General features: G+C 42.6%; 1 protein-coding gene across 2 annotated transcripts in view; it reads left to right on the forward strand.

Moving 5' to 3' along the window:
• Positions 1 to 16,846, forward strand: part of Snx19 (sorting nexin 19) — a 37,107-nt gene extending 20,261 nt beyond the window's left edge. For both annotated transcript variants that reach the window (XM_038322688.1, XM_038322687.1), the window contains 3 exons: positions 11,915 to 12,099; positions 12,867 to 12,954; positions 14,038 to 16,846. In XM_038322688.1, the coding sequence (XP_038178616.1) occupies positions 11,915 to 12,099; positions 12,867 to 12,954; positions 14,038 to 14,170 (406 nt within the window). In that variant the 3' untranslated portion in view covers positions 14,171 to 16,846. The remainder of the gene's footprint in view (positions 1 to 11,914; positions 12,100 to 12,866; positions 12,955 to 14,037) is intronic.
• The last annotated feature ends 2,228 nt before the right edge of the window (positions 16,847 to 19,074 follow it).

Genomic DNA, 19,074 nt, shown 5'->3' on the forward strand with positions numbered 1-19,074 from the left:
TTCATGTTATCCCTAACTCCACAGGCTTCTCTCCAATCTGGTTAGTCACTCTTTACTACTTACTCACTTACTTCCTTACTGTCTACTGGCTTACTGTTTCTGTCTTTGTTTCCTTGACCCTGCTGGGAAGGAGGAAAACTGAGGCCTGAAGTACAAAGCTCACTGTCTTCTGCTGTCCTGATCTCTGGGTCTCGTAGTGGTTGTCACAAAGATCAAAAGGGGGCATTTTTTCTGTCACATGCATAAGCACAGCATCTTCAAAAACATTGATTTTTTTTTTCATTTTTTCCACTTGATCTTGTGAAGAAGAGAGTATAAGATTTTTCCTATTTTAAAAAGACAGAGACGTAAACTCAGTTCATTCAACTTCTAAGAAGTCAAGCCAGCCAGAGGTGTTTGTAGTTATGCAGTGCCTTCCTAACAAATGGTGGCAGGAAGGCTTGACTGTCTTCAGAGGTACACTAGACATATGTACTACGCTTTCAAATTAAAGTCTTAAAGATGTCACAGTGCCCAAATCTGGAAGAATGTCTGCAGATCACCCTTTGCTCCATCTTATTTCTCCCAAAACTCAAGATATATAAGTGTCTTCTTTCCATGTCATATTTGTTAGAAAGGGATCCCGGCTTTTGATTTTTGTCTGTGTCCCCACCCTATCACCATCCTGCTTCATTCTTTTCTTCTTTCTTATTTCACAAAATTGGTTGGAAGAAGCTTGGTGTTGTTCCATCCATGAACGGCACTTCCCAAAACCCAGGGCTGACTTAGTCATCATAGACCTATGTGTTTGACTTTCAGCCCCTTCTGTCCTCAGGGCTCATTTGCCAAGAAAACCAACAGAAGCAAGCGTAGGCAGTCAGCCGGCAGCTGTCTCCCTTCTCTGAGATTTATAATGTGCAGAAAGAAGGCATGGCTGGGCCACTAACTCTTGCCTTTCACCTCCTGTCCCTTCCAGCGGGATGCATAAGTATGTGTGACTTGCCCATTGCATGGATTATTCATGATAAATTCCTCATTCTCCATCAGCTGACTTATTATCACAGACTCCTGACAGCACCCATTTGCAGCTGGTGTTCAGCCTACATTTTAATTTGACTGCTAGCTTTAAAAAGGGTCATTATTAGGGATGTAAAGCTAAGGTTTATGAGCAGACATTTATGTAACTACATATGGAATGTAAATACAAAGTATTTCTGTATTGTATATAGTCTCTTGGGGTTTTGTTTCTGTTTTGTTTTGTTTTTCATATCAAGGGTTCACCATGTAGCCCAGGCTGGCTTCCAAGTCTTACTCTTTCTGTCTCACCTTCCCAAGTTCTAGGATTGCAACTGAATGCCACCATGCCGGCTTATCTGTGTGCTTTGGGGCAGTCTTACTTTGTAGCCCACATTGGCCTCACTCTTGCCTCAGCCTCAAAGTGATGCAATTGCAAGTTTACACTGCCATACCTTGTCCACAGTACTTTAAATCTGTCATTGTCCTCCACCAGAAGCATGGATAATTAAAAGCTTACCACTTGTTTTCTTCTTTAAATATTGGGGAATATGCTTTATACAGAGCTAATTTTGTGCTGTGGTCATACTCTTAAGACCTGTGGCTTCCCCACTACATGTATGAACTGATATCTACTGCTCAGCTACTCTGTTTCAAATGTAGTGATTAAAGATGCGTTAAAAAGACCTCCAAGTCCCCACAAGAGGAAGTTGGTTATCCAACTGGAGGTGCAAACTTATAAATGAGGAGTTCTGATGTAAAATAAAGGCTTTTAAAGGAATTCTGCATGACTCAGAGAAGGATGAAGCAGACAGCTGTGAGGCACCCAGGGAAGGCTCCCAGACTAGGTGACATCGAAGCAGACCTGGAAGAGTAGGGCGTTACAGCAGATGTGACGGTGCAGAGCACCAAGCAGAGCAGTGGGAAGTGTAAGCCATCTGGTCCTCACGGGAGCTAACTGGTTCGGGATGTACCATGTACAAGACATGAGAGCTAACTCATGCAGAGTCTCATGAAGAGCATAGCATCTGTCTATCACTTGATGGGATGCAGTTTACAAACATACATCGTGACAACATGATCATTTTTGGTAACTTGGAAAAATGACTTTAACAGTGCTGCAGACAGTTAATGGAAAGAGGCAAAGCTGGAGCCAGGGAGATGAGACAAACTAGGAAGGAGTTAAAGTGAAAGAGATAAACATTGAGAAGTTCAGCTTGGGCCACTGCCAGCAGGATGGTGCAGGTGGCAGGCCCATGAGATGCGGAGATGGTAGAGTCAGTTCAATTAGATGTGTACTGTTGGGAGTGGGGTTGAGGACAAGAAGTCAAGAATGATTTTTACAGAGATTCTGACTTGTCAGTTGAGGACTATAACAGATAGAATGACAGAATCTTTCAAATGGTGTGTCCAGATTGTGATTGAAAGACTGTCGCTGACTAAATCAATAGATCTGACCTGTATACAAATGAATTACACTTGAAGAAACACTGGCTCTGTTGCTAATAATTACTAGACTATAGATAGAAAACTTAAGGCCTAGATAATATATTTGCCTGTTTTTGTTTTGTGGATTGTTTGCTTGTTTGTTTGAGATAGTGCTTCAGATTCAGCACATAGCTGAGGATAGCCTTGAAGGTCTGACCCTGTGCGTCTACCTCCGGAGTGCTGGGATTACAAGTGTGTATCACCACACCTAGTTTGTGTTTGGTGCCAGCATCTAAAGTAACTCAGGTGGGTTCTGATCACAGATACCAGGAACTGTGCTTTGCTGGAGACCGCCTCTCAAGGACAAAGGAGGAGATAAAGACAATAGATAAAGTAATGCTGGAAAACAGCTGCCTCACAGGGAAAAACAGAAGTGGATGAGAGATACTGGGATTCATAGAGAAACAAAAAAGAGTGGGTTTTTTTTAAAGCATACTGCTTTATGAATTATATAACCAATGGAATTGAAATAGTGGCACTAGAAGTATTCATGAAAGTTCTAGAACAGAATTGAGTTAAATAGTTGACCATTTATTATGTGTTTGTCACTATTATGCTAAATGCTCCAGAAAACAGCCTAATGAGGAGGTCAAACCCCTGCCCTCCAAGTTGTAAGTCTTATTCTTTTGGCACTTAGAAAAAGCTGTGGCAAATCCGAGGTTAAGTAAGCATGTGATCAAATTAAACACACAACTCTAATGAGGGAAAACAGAAGAGTCGACATCAAGTGAGTCTAAGATCAATATTGATTTCAGATTCTAGAGGAACACTGGAAGTTAGAGAGAGGACATAGACTAAGTCATACAGACCAAATAGCAATGGCACTGATGAGAATAATGGCCAGCACATTAGTGTGTAGAAGAAATTAAGGCTGATAAAAATCAGGAAAGAATGGCTTCTTAAAAGAGCCAGCACTTGATTTCAGAGTCATGCTGATTGCTTGGGATAGATGCTAGACTATCAGCTGCTTACATTGAGAAAGCATTTATTCATTCACAACAAACAAATGGGACTATATTCTAGGCTCTTTAATCTCTGTTTTGGTTTCTTTAAAAGGAAAATGATCTAATAAGAGTGAACATGATGAAGATAGAATTGAAAGCTACAATAAAAATGGAAATCATAGTAGAGCTTTTAAAGTATTTTGTCTGTTTGGGTTTTGTACTGAGAATCGAACCAGGCCATGATTATGATAAGCAAGCATTCTACCCCAGAGCTGTGTTTGCAGGCTGTAGATACAGCTCAGGCTAACCTGGAACTTGTGAGTCCCTCAGCTCATCCCCTTCAGCAACTGCTCCCTTCATGCACCACCACAATTGGCTTAACCAGTTTCAAATCCATGTACCTAACATAGATAAGTCCAGTCTGTGAAACTGGATAAATTTGTATTTACCACTAGAGATCCAAGGTCAGTAAGAAATGATCATTTAAGGATGGATTGCAGATGGACAAATGTCTTTCCTTTAAAAATATAGATATGAGTTGTGGACTCAAATGTTTTCTGAACACTCAGGAAAGGAAACAGTGAATCCAAGGTGGTGGAATGGATTCTGTAGGCACATGTCCTGCCTAGTTATGGCAACTTCTTTGACAGAACAGTGAAAGGAAATAGTGATGGTAACATATGTCTGGATTTCAACAGGTTAGGATATGTCTATAGATAAAGATGAACATATTTGACCAGGATCAGTTAGCACTTTTAAGTAATTTGTGGCTAGTTCAAGTGGTTTTTACACACACACACACACACACACACACACCACACACACTCAGGGTGGGGTGGGGTAAATTGATGCTTTTGTCCTGGGAAGCCATTTCTAGTGATGGAGAATTGCTCCTCCCTTCCCCTCTTCAGTGTTTTTCATCAGTAATTTTGGAAACAACCCAACCTTAGAGGAATGACAAAATGAATATTCAAAAATATTTGAAAGGTTGGCATAATTACCTAAGACCACAAAATAGAATTTGGATGGCATACATATAAGCTAAATTTTAAATTTTCTTTTTTTCTTTTTTGTTTCTTTGAAACAGGGTCTCTCTACATGGTACAGATAGGCTTGGGCCTTCACATCCCCTCCTTCTACCTTCCTTTCTGGGACTGCAGACATGTGTTACCATACCTGACTCCTACATGTTTATATTGCACATTTACAGATTTAATGACAAGCTTTTAATATTTTTAATGTACATATGTGGACTTAACGATTTTAGTTGACTGCAAAGGCAGTGTCAGTTAGTGCTTGTGTATGCCCAAACGTCAGCATAGTTGTAAACTGTCAACTGACAGACAGCATCAAGATCAAAAAAGGCTCTGTTCCCAACATGCAGCAGGTCAGGTCACCTCTCAGGCATATTTGGTTCTGGGTACTCTTAATTTAAGAAAGGAATCTTGAAGCAGCAGAAATCTAGAGGATGGAGCCAAGATGAGAAGTGGTTCATTTTTCTCCATCATTCAAGATATCATTAGGTGGTTGATGGGTGCCCAGCTTTGAGGCTAGAAGAGTCATGTCTATATAGCTTATAGAAGAGAGTAAGACTGGAATAATTACTGAATTAAAACTATAATGTACCATCTTTAGAGATAGATTTGCCCTAATACTGTTAACCCAGAGGATAAATCTAAAACAAAGGAGTAGATTCACAAGGAGACAATGTTTAAAAAGCACTTCTAATATACTAAATTTATGCTTTTGATTAAGCTTCCCTAAGGACACATTGCTAATGAATGCCTGAAGTAAAATAAATGCCTATTTCTAGACTCAACAGACAAGACAACAACATGCCTTGAACTTACAGAGCAGGACTCTGCTTCAAAAGGAAGTTGGATAGGATAAGTTCCTTTCTGGTTCTTAAATTGTTTATTTCTGTAAGCCACTTCTAAAGGCTTCTTATTGGTTCTCAACATTTACTTGTGTAGAACTGGTCAGACTGAGAAAGATCTTCTCTACAGTTCAACAGAAGGTTTCTAGAAGTTCTTTGCTTAAGATCCTTGAATTCTTAATATATATTAACTTAATCTATGATTTATAGATTCTTAATTAAAAAGAAAATAGTGGTGGTTGCTCCAAGGTTAAGAGCACTTGCTGCTCTTCTGAAGTCCTAGGTTCGATCCCAAGCACCTACATGATGGTAACTCCAGTCCCAGGGGATCTGATCTCCTCTTCTGGCATCTGCAGGTACCAGTCACACGTGGTGTACAGACATACATGGAGGCAATATACTTATACATACAAAATAAGCTTAAATATATATTGCCTATAATTCTGAAAGATTTATTAAAATTATGTTTTATAAAGCCATTGCCTGTTTTCCCTAGATAGTTGTAGTGTTAAGGAGGGTTAGGTCTTCTTTTGATGACTTGACTTAGAGATGTAGACCCATGATCTAAACCATGGAAGCAGAAATCACAGAAGGCTTATACATACCCAGTAAGCCATTTCAGACCTCACAATAAGTATAGGAGGAAGAAGCTGGAGCTCTTCACCCTCAGAGTTCATTTCCTCCTCATTCTTCTCCTATAGAAGACAGGAAAGGTTAGTGACCTAAATACACAGTCAGAGGGCAGCAATGTTGAACTTTCTCAGACACAGCCGAGGAACTTGCGTCTGGCTGGCTATCAGACTGAGAAGTGTAAAGCTGCCAGCTGACAACAGAGATTGTGAATAAACATAAGAAGCGGCCATCACAGGAAAAGAGGCCTGAGAAAGGAATCTGGGAAAGAAGCTGCTCTATCAAGTGTGAAACGGCAAAAGCCGTTTCTTAATGGGAAAGACCTGGGTCCGCACCATGCCTCCCCAGGGCCTGCTTTCTCTCCCTCTCTATAGATTAGTGCTCCTGAGCAGTGAGCCAGTGCTCAGCGTGCTAAGTAGATAATTTACAGGCCACTGTGAGGTGGCTGATATTTCTAGGAAATGAAAAATGGCTTAGGCTTTCTCGGAATTCCTAGTCCATTATATTAGATCATTGTACTGCAACTTTTCTGAAAACTTCTATCCACAGGAAGAAATAAATTTTAACTTGAAAATTTTACTGAATGCACCTGTGTACAGACATGTATAAAGATATGCATACATATTTAATCTCTATACATGTAGGCACGTGCATGCATGAGACAAACAAAACTATCCTAAAATATATAATACACTTGTATATTTCCTATTCAATTTCTACTTTGAGTTCTTAAATTGTTGTTACAAATGATAACACATTCGCTAATGATGTCCAGCCACTATTTGAAATATACTAAATGTGTTAAACTGCTGAACTCTTAAAACTTACTGTGAAAGTGGCCCAATATATTAAATCTAAACAACCCTAAGTCTAGGGTAATTATTCTCAACCAGAGCCATGTTATTCTGAGGGGGTGTATGGCAATGTCTGAGTACTTTTGATTGTCATAGCTACTATCTAGTTAGGTAGAGGGACTGAGATACTAGTTGAGTACTTCTTAATACCCAGAAAAGCCCTCACGATGAAGAATTAGTAGTCAAACCATTAGGAAGTATATGGTTAAAAATTTTCCTTCAAGGGTCCTATGGTGATTCGCCACTTTTAATATACTGTAGGTCTGTTTCAAATGGTAGTAAATGTCCATAAACAGAAGAACAGCTCATTAAAGGTCAGCTTTAACCTGATCACCCTTTCTCTCTTTTTCTTTGAACTGTACTTGATACCTTTCAGTAAGGTTGGAGTATCTTGAGCTATGGGGTACAGCGCAGTAGATAATTAAGAGATCTCTAATTTCTTTCATTCAAAATACACTAGGAATTTTTGTTAGAATATTACTAATACACATATTTTCTGTTTCATGACTTCACCGTCATTTCTCTTCCATTTAGTCATTTAATCTAGGACCTTCCCTCACTTAGCCTGTAGTTCTCTTAGACAAGAAGTGAGAGGAGAATTCAACTATCTCCATTAGACACCATCTCTAATGTCTTCTCCCCTCCCTTAGGAGATTTGATTCTGCTGTTTTGATGGGCTGTGACCTTCTACTAACCTTGAAGTGCTGTCCTAAGCCCTGGTATTAAACTGTCTCCGTTTTAGCCCCTGCTCCATTTCTCTCTGTAGTTATTTCAGACCAGGTTCTTCTGAACATGGAGTAACGTTCATTCCTCTGTAGCTGCAAGCCCTAATTTTCATACCCCCCTTTCATATCTGGCAAAGCAGAAGCCCCTCCATTGTCCCAGATGTCCCAGCGCAGTCTCTTGGTTGTCCTTTTTTGTTATTGATATTTGTTTCATTTTGAATTTTGGTCATGTTATTTGCTATTTTGGTGTCTTCCATTCCCAGATGCTTGACGGACTAAGCTTGTGAGTGGGGGTTGGAGAGTGGAGGGATAAAGGTAGAGTGACAGAAAAAGGCCTCTCTAAATCAAATATCAGACCCGGAATAGTGATGGGAAATAAAGCCGGTGCTGCTGGAGGCTATTCTCTACCCTCTACCGTTTATTCCAGTGTGCTTACTTCAGGCGTCTTGTGTTACATAAACAATGGTATTTGTGTTGTAAGTGATGCAGCAGAAGTTACTTCTGATAACTGGTGAGAGAGATGTGTGTGTTTATAGCCACCTTGAAACTTTAGATTTAGTTAACCAGAGGGTAAGAGACACAGTCCCAGCAGCAGAAGGTAAAGGTAGGAAGATGACATGTCAAGGCCGGTCTGGGTTACATGAGGCTAGAGACCCTGCTTCAGTCCATCAGTTCATCCCTTTACTTAAGGGAGCTACAGCAATACAGATCTCTTTTTAACTTTTCCTTCGCTGTGTTACGAATGAATAAGACAGGGCTGGAAAGAACCCAAAAGTCAAGGGGACTTGATGCTCTCACAGAGAACCGATGTAGGTGGCTCACAACCAATAGAGTTCCCAGTAGAGCTAAAGTCCTCTTCTGGCCTCTCTGGATATCCACATGCACTTACGTGTACACATAAGTAAACAAGAAAATAATTTTTAAAGAGAAAATTTCAAAGGAATAGGAAAATGTATGCAATAGAGAGAAGAAAGGAACAAATGAAGGGTCACAAGATCATGCTTTCTTGATCACTCCTTCATGTCTGCCTTCCCTGTGACAGGTAGGTAGCTTGATTTCAGAGTGAGCCCAGTAGAACTCAGGGGGTTAAAGTTTGATAAAGAAATGGAAGGGTGGAGCTGGAGAGGTGGGTCAGGGGTTGGGGCATTGGCCACTCTTGCAGAGGATCTAGGTTCAATTCCCTGGATCCACATGGTGTGCCCTATTGTCAGCTCTAACTACAATCCTAGGGGATCAAACCTCCTTTTCTGGCCTCCACAGACCCTGCACATACATGGTACACAGATACACATGGATGTAAAATACCCATATAAATAAAATAAAATCTCGAAAAAAATTTTAAATAAATGGGCTTAGAGAAAAATGACAGAATAAAAGAAAGGGAACCTGGGTCTAGAATCTCATCCCTCTTTGTTTTCTAGAATCTCCTAGTGTTTGTTTCTATGTAGACATCAAGAAAAGCAAATTATACCAAATACCTGAATCTACAGCTTAGAAATACATCCTATGTAATACTAAAACATGTCTTAGAGACTGGCTTGGATACTTCAGAGTAGTGTTTGAGGAGCATGACGCTTAGGCAAGGGTGGTTATGATGGCAGTCTTCTTAGTTGGCGCTTGGTCACTTTTCCCTGTAGCACTGGAGTGTTTGTTGTTCATGATGGGATTCCACCCAGCCCTCCAGTTAGCACAGAGGATAGCACAGAGGATGTGTTGACTAGGACCAGGAAGTGAGGCGGGCCTGGGGAAAGCGGACTGCAGGAAATACTGGAAAGAGGACCGTCTGGAAAGAATGGCTATTTAAGTCACATGTGCCACATGTGACCTGTGAGATGTACTCTAGAACTCTTCTTTGTAGACCTGAATTCTTTTCTATTTCTGCCAGTTTACCCTAGGCTTGTTTCAGACATTCCTGGGGTTGACTTTGGGGCCTTCAGTTGACCAGCTCTGTGCTTCAACTTCGTCTTGCCTTCCAGTGACTGTTGCATTAGCTTGGTGGTCCCAGTCCTCATTGACAGTTCCCCTGCTTTGCTTCCCCATATTTAGCTTACCAACTGGAGCCCTGTCTCCAGGAGCTGAATTTTACCATTTTGGGCTTTGATTCTTCTTCCCAGCGTTCGTAGAATTTGAAGAATTATGGTCAGACTTGTATAAGTTTATGCTTTGCAGCATACTAAACACTGTTTGTACCCTGCATCTGTGCATGAGATGCTAAATTCCTGTGGGAGACAGCAAAGAGGAAGGACATTCTTGCCATAGTAAAATCTGGATAAATTAATGTAGACTAAAACTCCTGATCTCTGAGACATGCCCAGAAAATGACTGATGCACCCAGATGCACTCTTGTATAAGGAAAGATTGTGTGGATGCTGTGGTTGCTTAGGAGAGTTTGAATACCACATTACCAGCCCAGAAGACAGGAAAGGAGACAGACTGGTTTATTCTATGCATACATGAATGAAGCTGAGTTAAATCTCATCCTGCTTAATATGTGTTGTGTCAAGATTCACCACTCTCTTAGAAGATTCAAGTTAGCAAGCAAGCCTTTGCCCATTTCCCCCATTCTTAGATGGGAGCTAGCACACATGGTTCACCTTAGTAAAAAATGCAAACACGTACATGGCTTTCAGGGAAGAGGGAGTCCTGGAGCCACCTTACCCCTGGAGAGAACCTGATCAGGTCATTGCAGCTACCTCCCTCGGGTGCTGCTCTTCTATAAACAGGAACAGGAATTCTTCTTGCCACTAGATCCCTGTTGTCAGGTGGCTTAGGCCTGCTGAATGAAAAGCCTTGTGAAAGGAGATGCAGCCCTAATAATAACAGGCACGATCCTGTTGGCTATTCTGGGCAAGAGAGGCTTTGTGCCGCGCTTGATCTCTATCAGTGCTTGCCATTCTTGCCCTGCTGTTACCTTTGGACTTCCTATTCTTAGAATCATTTGTGAGCCCCGGACTTGGGGGATTGCAGCCCCCTGGACTGGAATGCCCAGCGTGAGTGGAATGCAGACAGTCTGAAGAATGGAGGTTAAATAAAGTTTGCCTTGTCAGCCCCTCTTCTCTTGGATGGCTGGCAGGTAGTTTGGATATAAGAGCAATGGCATGAGTTGTCATGTAGTGCAGTCCCAAACAACTTTCTGGATATAAGGAGAAGTGGTTGATGGTCCATCCTTGACCAACATAGCCATGACTGTCTCCAAGGAGATACATACTAAGGAGGCCTCAACAGTGACTTGATATCACTAGAGAAAAATACAGAAACGTAATAATGTTGATACACCTTCCAGGTTTTCAGCTGAGCTCCAGAATTGGTTTTTCTGTGCCTGAGAGTTACTGAATCATGTTTGAAAGCAAGACAAAGGGAAAGGCTTTCATAATGATGAAACTAGATGTCACTCAGCAAGCATTTCTTGGGCCACAAGGTACTTTGGGGATTTTGAAGAAGTACAAGACATTGAATTATTGTGGTACTGACTAGTTAAAACATAAAGCTCTAAACACAGGGGAAAGGAATTCATATGCCAGAGTATGTTAACTACACACCTTCGCTACAGCACCAAGTGCCGGAGGAGGCCTCAGGAGGAGAGTACTTGAGCTGGGCCTCTCAAGGAGAGTTTCATGCAACAGGGAGTAAGTGTTTGCATGAGACTTTGTGGAAGCAGAGAAGAGAGCTTGAAGCAGTGTGAGGGTATAGAACATCCTGAAGACAAAGGCCTTATAGGCCTCCTGACCATATCAGATGGCAAGGAGGAAGAAAAGAGATTGTGTGAAAATCACCAATATCTTTACTCCAGGGCAGTGAATACAGGAGAGAAGGAGACTTTGGGTACAACCCAAAGATTGCTTTGAGATTGGGGCCCGCTTGCATTTCCTCTGCAAGTGCCTGGTTGGTACAGTGTTATCAGAATTGCTTGTCTTGAAATGTGTGGTCCTACTTGTTGAGCTGGCTTGGTTTTCCATCATGAAGGCTGCTGCTGACTGTGGCTACTTACATGAGTTATACTCTTGTTAGTCTATTAGGACGAACCTAGGAAAAATATAGTGGATACCATAAAGCTTGTAAACAATGGAAATCGCTTCTCACACTTCTAAGGACTGAGAAGTCAGGGTCCAGATAGTGACAGAATCAGTCATATGCCTACTTTTTGGTTCACAGACTTATATCTCATTCCTATATTCTTACATGGTAAAGATGAAACACCTCTTTTGCAGACTTAAGTCTCTTTAGAAAGAACACTGCAGCCACATTCACAAGGGTATGGCCCATGATCTAATTACCTCAGAGCCTATGCTCACAAATACTGTCTCTTCACAGCTGGGACTTCAAAATATGAGTCTGAGAGGAGAGGTAGATAGCCAGCCTATTGCCTTGAAATTGCCTGGCTTTTTCTTCTCTCTTCTACCACAGGTGGCTAGAAGTGCAAGTGGCTAATCTAACGTGTCCCCAGCGCTGGGTGCAGTACCTCCGGCTTCTTCGGGAATCTATCTGGCCTGGTGGGGTGTTGCCTAAGTTTCCACGACCTGGAAGGACTCAGGCACAGAAAGCAGCTACTGAGAAGCAGGCTTTACAGAGCTTGATGAGTATCCTGCCAGGTAATGGGACCAGTGAGATTGTGATACTCACTGCTAATGTATATTCTTTCCTCCCATCCTGCTTTGCCACTGCTGCCTGACATCCTTCCCCATGTCCAAAAGAGTCCTTAAGGTCCCATTTCTCCAGCTGATGGGAGGATGGCCACGGCTGTGATTCTTCCATCACTCACTCAAGTTTGATGAGAAGAGAGTAGAAGGATCACTTTGACCACAGATACTAAAGAATAGACATGTGGGTTTAAGACTGGGACAGTTCTGTAAAAGCTGTTGCTGCAATAGCAGATCTCAACACTGTTCCTACCATGTAACGATGCTGAGTTCTCTGCTAACTGATGGTATTTGGGGACTAGAGAAGAGCATGCTGCCTCCTGAGAGCTCACACTTGATTAATTGTGTCCTTAGTAATAGTAAAAACACGGCCTTCTCTTGTGTTGTTTTTCAGTGCCAGGGAAGGCCGTTTGTTGCCTGTGGCTGTGGTAACCAGGGAAGAGTAATGAGTTCAGCTCTGGACAATCCACTTGAGTTACCTTTTCACCAGCTAAGCACTGACCTCAAAAATATCTCTCCACCTTTGAGGCACATTCTAAGTTACACATTTTTAAAAACCTTATTTTTTCACAACTTCTCTCTGTTCTATGGTATTTTCATTTGGCTGTGTACCTTAGGGCTATGCTAGAAGTAGCCAGTCTGTGGGCTAGCATGAGTTCTGGAGATGCTCTTCTTTGATGCTAAGGCCGCAGTGGTCTTACTTGATTTTTCTCCTTCAGATTTTTTAGTAGACATCCTGGGGGTGAACAAATGCCGGCTGAGCTGGAGTCTGGTCTTGGAGTCATTCCAGCAACCCCTCATCAACAGGTAGGCCGGAGTATGCAATACCCAGCACAGCATAGGTAAAGCTGTCTGCTGTCACAGGTATAAGGTTGGTAAGGGCAGAGCCCACTGTCAGAATAGGTCTGCACTTGTGCTGACCAAAGGGTCAGTATCCAGGTTCTACACACACTCAGTGAAAGCCGTGCTTGCCAGCTTCTGAGCAGTGACTTGGTAGTAGAAGGCTGCTGTATGACCAGTCACTGTTTGTGTCTGGAAGAACTCAGTGCAGACCCCAGCAAGAGCTGCTAAAAGTGCTCTGCTAACCTCCAGGCAAGAACAGTCCTTGTGGCTAAATTCCATAAAATGCCACTTTACACAATTACATCAGCACTTCAGCACTGTGCTGAGGAAGTGTGCTCAATGGTTTTCCCCAACATTTGTCAGTTCCTATGTCAGGAATATGCCCTGACCTGTTCAGGCTATGTGATGTCTTTCAGCACAGGTTCCCAGCTGCACAGCAAAGCTGTGATTAGTACTGAGATCAGAGATTGTCATTGTTTTGTGGGATATAGATAGGGTTGCATCATATAAAGGGACTAGAACCTAGAACATTTCAGGAGATAGATCCCATCTCTAAGGCGGGACAGCTTTAAGAAAGTATCATATCCCCTAGCACCTGCCTTCTCAAGCCTCCATCAGTGTCCAAGTTCTCAACTCTCAGACTCAAGGACTCAGTTCATAGAGAGTAAATTCACTGTGATCCATCATCAGACACAACAGTCAGCTGTAATGACATCCCAACAGTTCCTCCCAACAGAAGAGCAGTTCTGCAGAGTAGTGCTGTGTGTGGACGCCCCTGTGCAGAGAATGACAGTACAGCAGTTCTTCCCAAGTTCTGCAGAGTAGTGATGGCATGCTGATGCCACTGTGCAGAGAATGTGGTTTTGCACAGTCTGGTCTCCAGTACTGTTCTTGCCTTTGTTGAGCTGTAGCTTTCAGTAGTGCAGTAAGCACTGATTCCATGGCAGCTGTGCTGCAGACTTTGCAGCTGCTGGTAACAGTTGCAGCGTCTTCGAGAGCTCTATGAGGCAGGCACTCTTATCAGTTGGTTCTGTGCATTTCTTTCAGACATTTGATTTACTGCCTTGGCGACATCATCCTGGAGTTCTTGGACCTCGGTAACTGCGTTGAGGAGCCTGCCCCAACCACCTCTGCCTCGGATTCCCCGGGCAGCCTCAAGAGAATGGCTGTCTCTACCTAGCTAGGAGTCATTCACACCGTCTTCAAAGGCTTGAAAAAGAGAGCTTTCAACCACCCAGAGACCCATTAAGATATATCTATGCCCTCTGGAGCTAGGCTACCTAAACTAGCCTCCATCTCAGGGGCTCACTTCTCCTGCCAGGTCTCCCTTAGAAACAGGTGATGGGGATCGGTAACCTAATTGCATGCATATCTCTTTCCATAGTCTTATGGCATGTGGATTGCTGCTGATGAGAAGGTCTTGTTTCTTTGGGAAAGGATGCTGTGAAGCAGAGCCTTTTCCTTTGCCTTCTCACCATCATGGTTTACCAACACCATGGCCCTGTGCATGTATGCACCTAATCCACAAATGCACAAGCATTGGGTAGTACAGGAGAAAACTATAGCCAGATTTTCCTAGGAGGAGAAACCGTCTCCTGCGCTCTCTCTTCCCACCTGGAAACTGAACGTTTGTTCGGGATCACTCCTTTGCCCTGCCTAGTGCTGCAGTAATTCCAGAGGAGGGAAGGAAAGTATGTCTCAAGGGACTTCTTGCTCTTTGGCTGTTTTCTCACACAGTGGCCTTTTAGGGGTTGTCAGGAATGCTGCTTCCTTGGGTGGCTATACTTTTCCTGTCCAGAAGGCTTCAGAGCACACAGTCAAACTTCTGGTAAATCCACCCCACCCTTCACACCCTTTCCTGCAAGGGTTTACACTACAGATTTTCTTAACTCTCCTACCCAAGAGCAAATGAGTTTCAGGTTTGTAAGTTTCCATCTATCCTAACAGAATTGCATGTCAAGTTATATATTCAGCCTCAGTTTTTCCAAAGAGAAGGGAAAGTACTTGTTCCATGGCTGAGGGTGTACAAAGAACAGCAGTTGGGATAAGTGGGAATCCCCTCATAAGACTTTGGCCAAGAATCGTTTATTCTGAACACATAATATAGCAAACTTGCAGGATATAGATTTTATTTCCCATTCCTTAATTAATCCTTATGAGCCTAGCAATGAAAGCAGAAGTGTTCTGCGTCCATTGGAAAGATGGAACAACTCAGAGGAACTGTTAGAAGAAAAGGGAGTTGGAGGGAGTCACAAGGGAAATGCTACTCCCAACAAATGCTTATGAGTCGCTGGCATTCACTTGGTACCAATGGGAGACCACAACCAACCCCCAGGTCATTAGGATCCACATGGATGGGGGTCTTGGAGGAAGGTTGATGAGAATGGGGTGAGGCATCCAGAGCCAACATCAAGGTTTTCCAGACTCTGAAGTATGTAATGAGCACACAATTAAGTTGTTCATAGAAAAGGGTTGTACCCTGAGAGGCTCGTCACCACACATCACTCTCTGATGTGACTGGGAGGCTCGGGCTGCTGCTCTTGCCCAAAAGCAAGATGTGGGTAAGATAAAGTTTCATGGCCTCTTCTGGCCTTGAAGCATGACTTGATGGCTCCAGAGCCCTTTGGCCCTTGGAGGCAGAGGTAACTCAACATGATGTCCTCTGAGTGCCTTGCAGGATATGGTTACAGGGAACTCCTGAGATCTGCTCCTGCAGTAAGGACCACTTTCTTCTGTTTTTGTGGAGTGATCAGTCCTGATTTCTGGAACTCTGCTCTCCCCACACCCAGCCCTCCACATGTCCATAGTCACCTGTGTCACTTTGAATCTACTACCAGTCCTGGCACACGTGCGTAAACCTGTCAATAGCCCAATACGTGAGTTCCCTATTGCAGTGAAGTCTAAGGGATCTTTTCATGCATGCAACCCAGAGAACTTCCTTGCATTTTATTTTATGTATGCCCCAGAAGACAAGCTTTCCTCAAGAGGAAAATGATAAAGATAACTAGGGAGATCCTCAGAACCCGTCTGGCTTTGGAAAAGACCTGCTAGGTTTGGGTGGCATGGTCAGGCTATGTGATCATCAACATGTGGAAGAGCCCGAGTGTCAGGATGAGGCTCAGATTAGGAGAATGAAAAGCAGGGAAGAACTGAGTCCACACTGGCTTGCTGCTTTTCTCTCCTTTTTGTTTGTTGTTTTATTCTGGCTTTTTTATGACTACGTTTACTCATTAGTTCAAAATATTAATATCTGAAATAAGACCAACACTTTTTGTCTTGATGATGTATCTAGTAAAAATATGAGGGGTGGAAGGATACTGAGCTCTTTCTTTCAAACTCTAAATGTGATCCTTACCATTATTTATTGAAGTGCAAGGAAGCTGTATTTAATTATATTATATAGCTACAATAGCCTACAATTTTTTCAAGATATTGGATTAAGTTTTATAGAACCTAGAAGGAAAATGCACTCCCAGATCTGAGCATAGGAACATGTAAAAATTTAATATTAACAGAAGTTACCCTGTCTTTTATTTTGAAGTTTCCAAAAAACAACATGACTTTTTATTATAGGGGTGCCATGGAGTTTTGCCTATAAACACTGTTGTGCACCACATCTCTAGAGATTTCCATCATGCATAACTAACTTTATACTCTGTGGAAAGCAATCTCTCCTGTCCCCTGCTGGTTGTTGTGGTGGATTGGATGGTCACTATTCCACTTTCTGTGTGTGTGAATCTCACTTCAATTGAGTGGAGCTGTGCAGTGTGTGCCCTATGGCTGACTATTTCACTTAGCATTGTGGCTTCTGGTTCATCTGTGTAATAGCATGTGAAAAAGATCTCTATTAGACTAACAATGTTCTGTTTTATGGATACGCCACATTTTCTTCATCTATTCATCCAGTGGTGGACATTTAGGCAGCTTTCATTTCTTCGTTATTGTAGATACAATGGAGAATAGCAGTTCAAGTGCTTCTGTGGAGCTCTGCATTCTGTACTTTCAGATAAGAGTACCCAAAAGTAAGGTTGCTAGGCTATAGAATCGCTGTATTTTCACTGTGATTAAAATTGTGTCCTGTGTAGCAGCTACATTTCTACAAGCAGTGCATAAGGTTCCAATTTCTGATGTGCTTGCACTCACATGTAACAGTTGCCTGCCTCACACGTGTGGAGTGCTGCTTCACTGTACCTTGATGTGTCTCACCAGACCTTCTTGAGTCCTGCTTTGCCTGACTCCACCCGTTTTTTTTATTTGCTCTCAGCACCTGACAGTTGTTGGATCCTAGATGGGGTGGCAGTGTATAAACATAGTCCCTGGATATATGAGTTAGGGTGTTCTGGATAGGAATAAAGTTGCTAGGAACATTGTCTTCCATAAAGTCAGTGCATAAGTAAATGTTCAGAGGTTCACTGCTTCAACAACTTTGGGACCTCACAAGAGCTGTTTTTGTTATTGTTATTGTTTGTTTAGTTTTCTGCTCTTCCATCCTAAATGTTTTAGGTCTGTCCTAAGACACCCTAGTCCATGCTTACTGTGCTTCCTGACACCCCATCCAGACCTACTGTCTGAAAAGTAGGGCATCTCTTTCAGAGAATGAGGGGTCCATTCAGGAACTCCTCCAGGAATCGTCTCACTCATTGCCCCACCCTCATTGCTGGATCGTACACATTAAAAATGGTTGGCTTACAGTAGTACTTATTCCCAAGGATACAACAAGTACTAAATGAAAATCAGACAGATAAAAGAATAGGTTTTCAAGGAATAAACAATGAGTGCGTTGGTAGACATTGCCTCTGTAGGGATTCATTCTGCCCATCAATCTCCCATGGAAGTTGCCTTTTGTTGGTCATTTACTTTCATTTGCATATATTATCATTTATCCCAGTAATCAACACCATGAGGTAAGTTCTGCCATGTTGCTGCATATAGATGTGGAGTGGAGCATGACACATAGTGGCACATGACACATCAATTACTTTCGAGGATGACAGAGCCTAGATCCAAATCCCATCAGTCTCTCAAAGCATACTACAGACCACTCACTACTTACTCAGTACTAATGCTCACAGTCTTCAGCTGCCTTCTCGTCTTACACAGCAAATCTGACCAGGCTCTCATTTTGTGAGAAGTCTCTAGCCTGATGAGTAGCCAGAGAGCTCCTGTACAAAGAGTCAGACGCAAATGCTTCAGGCGCTGTCAGCTGTAGTCACTCAGTTCCTCCATGGTCGTGAAAACAGCCACCAACAATCCATAAATAAGGGAAGCTGTGTTCCAGCAAAGTGTGAATTAAAAACACAGGCAGCTGGCCAGACTTGATCCTTGAGAGGTAGTTTTCAGACCCAGTCCAGTGAGTTACAAGAGTGCTACCCAAACTGCTATGTCTGCAATTCACCTGCAATCCTGTAAAGAAAAGAGGAGGAGGAGGAGGAAGAAGAAGAAGAAAGAAGAAGAAAAAGAAAAGCAAGATTTGACTGGATAGTCTGGGATGGCATCCAGTAAAAATACAAATGCCTTGCTATGTGATGTTGATGACATACTCACCACCCCTTTACTGAGGAGACAGGTGAAAGGCTTCCTTCAGGGATCCCACCCAGCACCTGTCACATGCCCTTTCTACCACAGCAATATGACTTTTCTTCCAACTTAAGGCTCACCTGCCCAGGATAGGAAAGGGATGGGCACCAGGGAAGAGCTGTTCATTAGCAAGAAGAGGAACTATGGTGCTTTTGTAGTTCAAGGCCCAGCTGGACAACTCTGCCATAACTTGGCCTCCTCTGTTTCCTTTCCACTGGAAATACCAGAAATCACAAGACAGTCATTCTCACTACCTTTGTTGAAAAGAGAATGAAACCATTGAAGGGTGTAGTTCAGCTAGCAAGCCTGTATCATTTCTTTGAGGTAAGATACTGCTACAGAAAAAATGGGATTCCTCAGGAGAGCATCCTGAGGGAGACATTGTCCCAGGCATCATTCCACATCCTGAGCCTTACCTGAAAGCTCCCATTTCATAGAGATAACACTGAGTGTCTTTTTGAATAAGCCCAGGGCAATGCAGAGATGGCTCAGCAATTGAGTACTGTT

The sequence above is a fragment of the Arvicola amphibius genome, chromosome 3 (genome assembly GCF_903992535.2).
Source record: "Arvicola amphibius chromosome 3, mArvAmp1.2, whole genome shotgun sequence".
NCBI lineage: Eukaryota > Metazoa > Chordata > Mammalia > Rodentia > Cricetidae > Arvicola > Arvicola amphibius.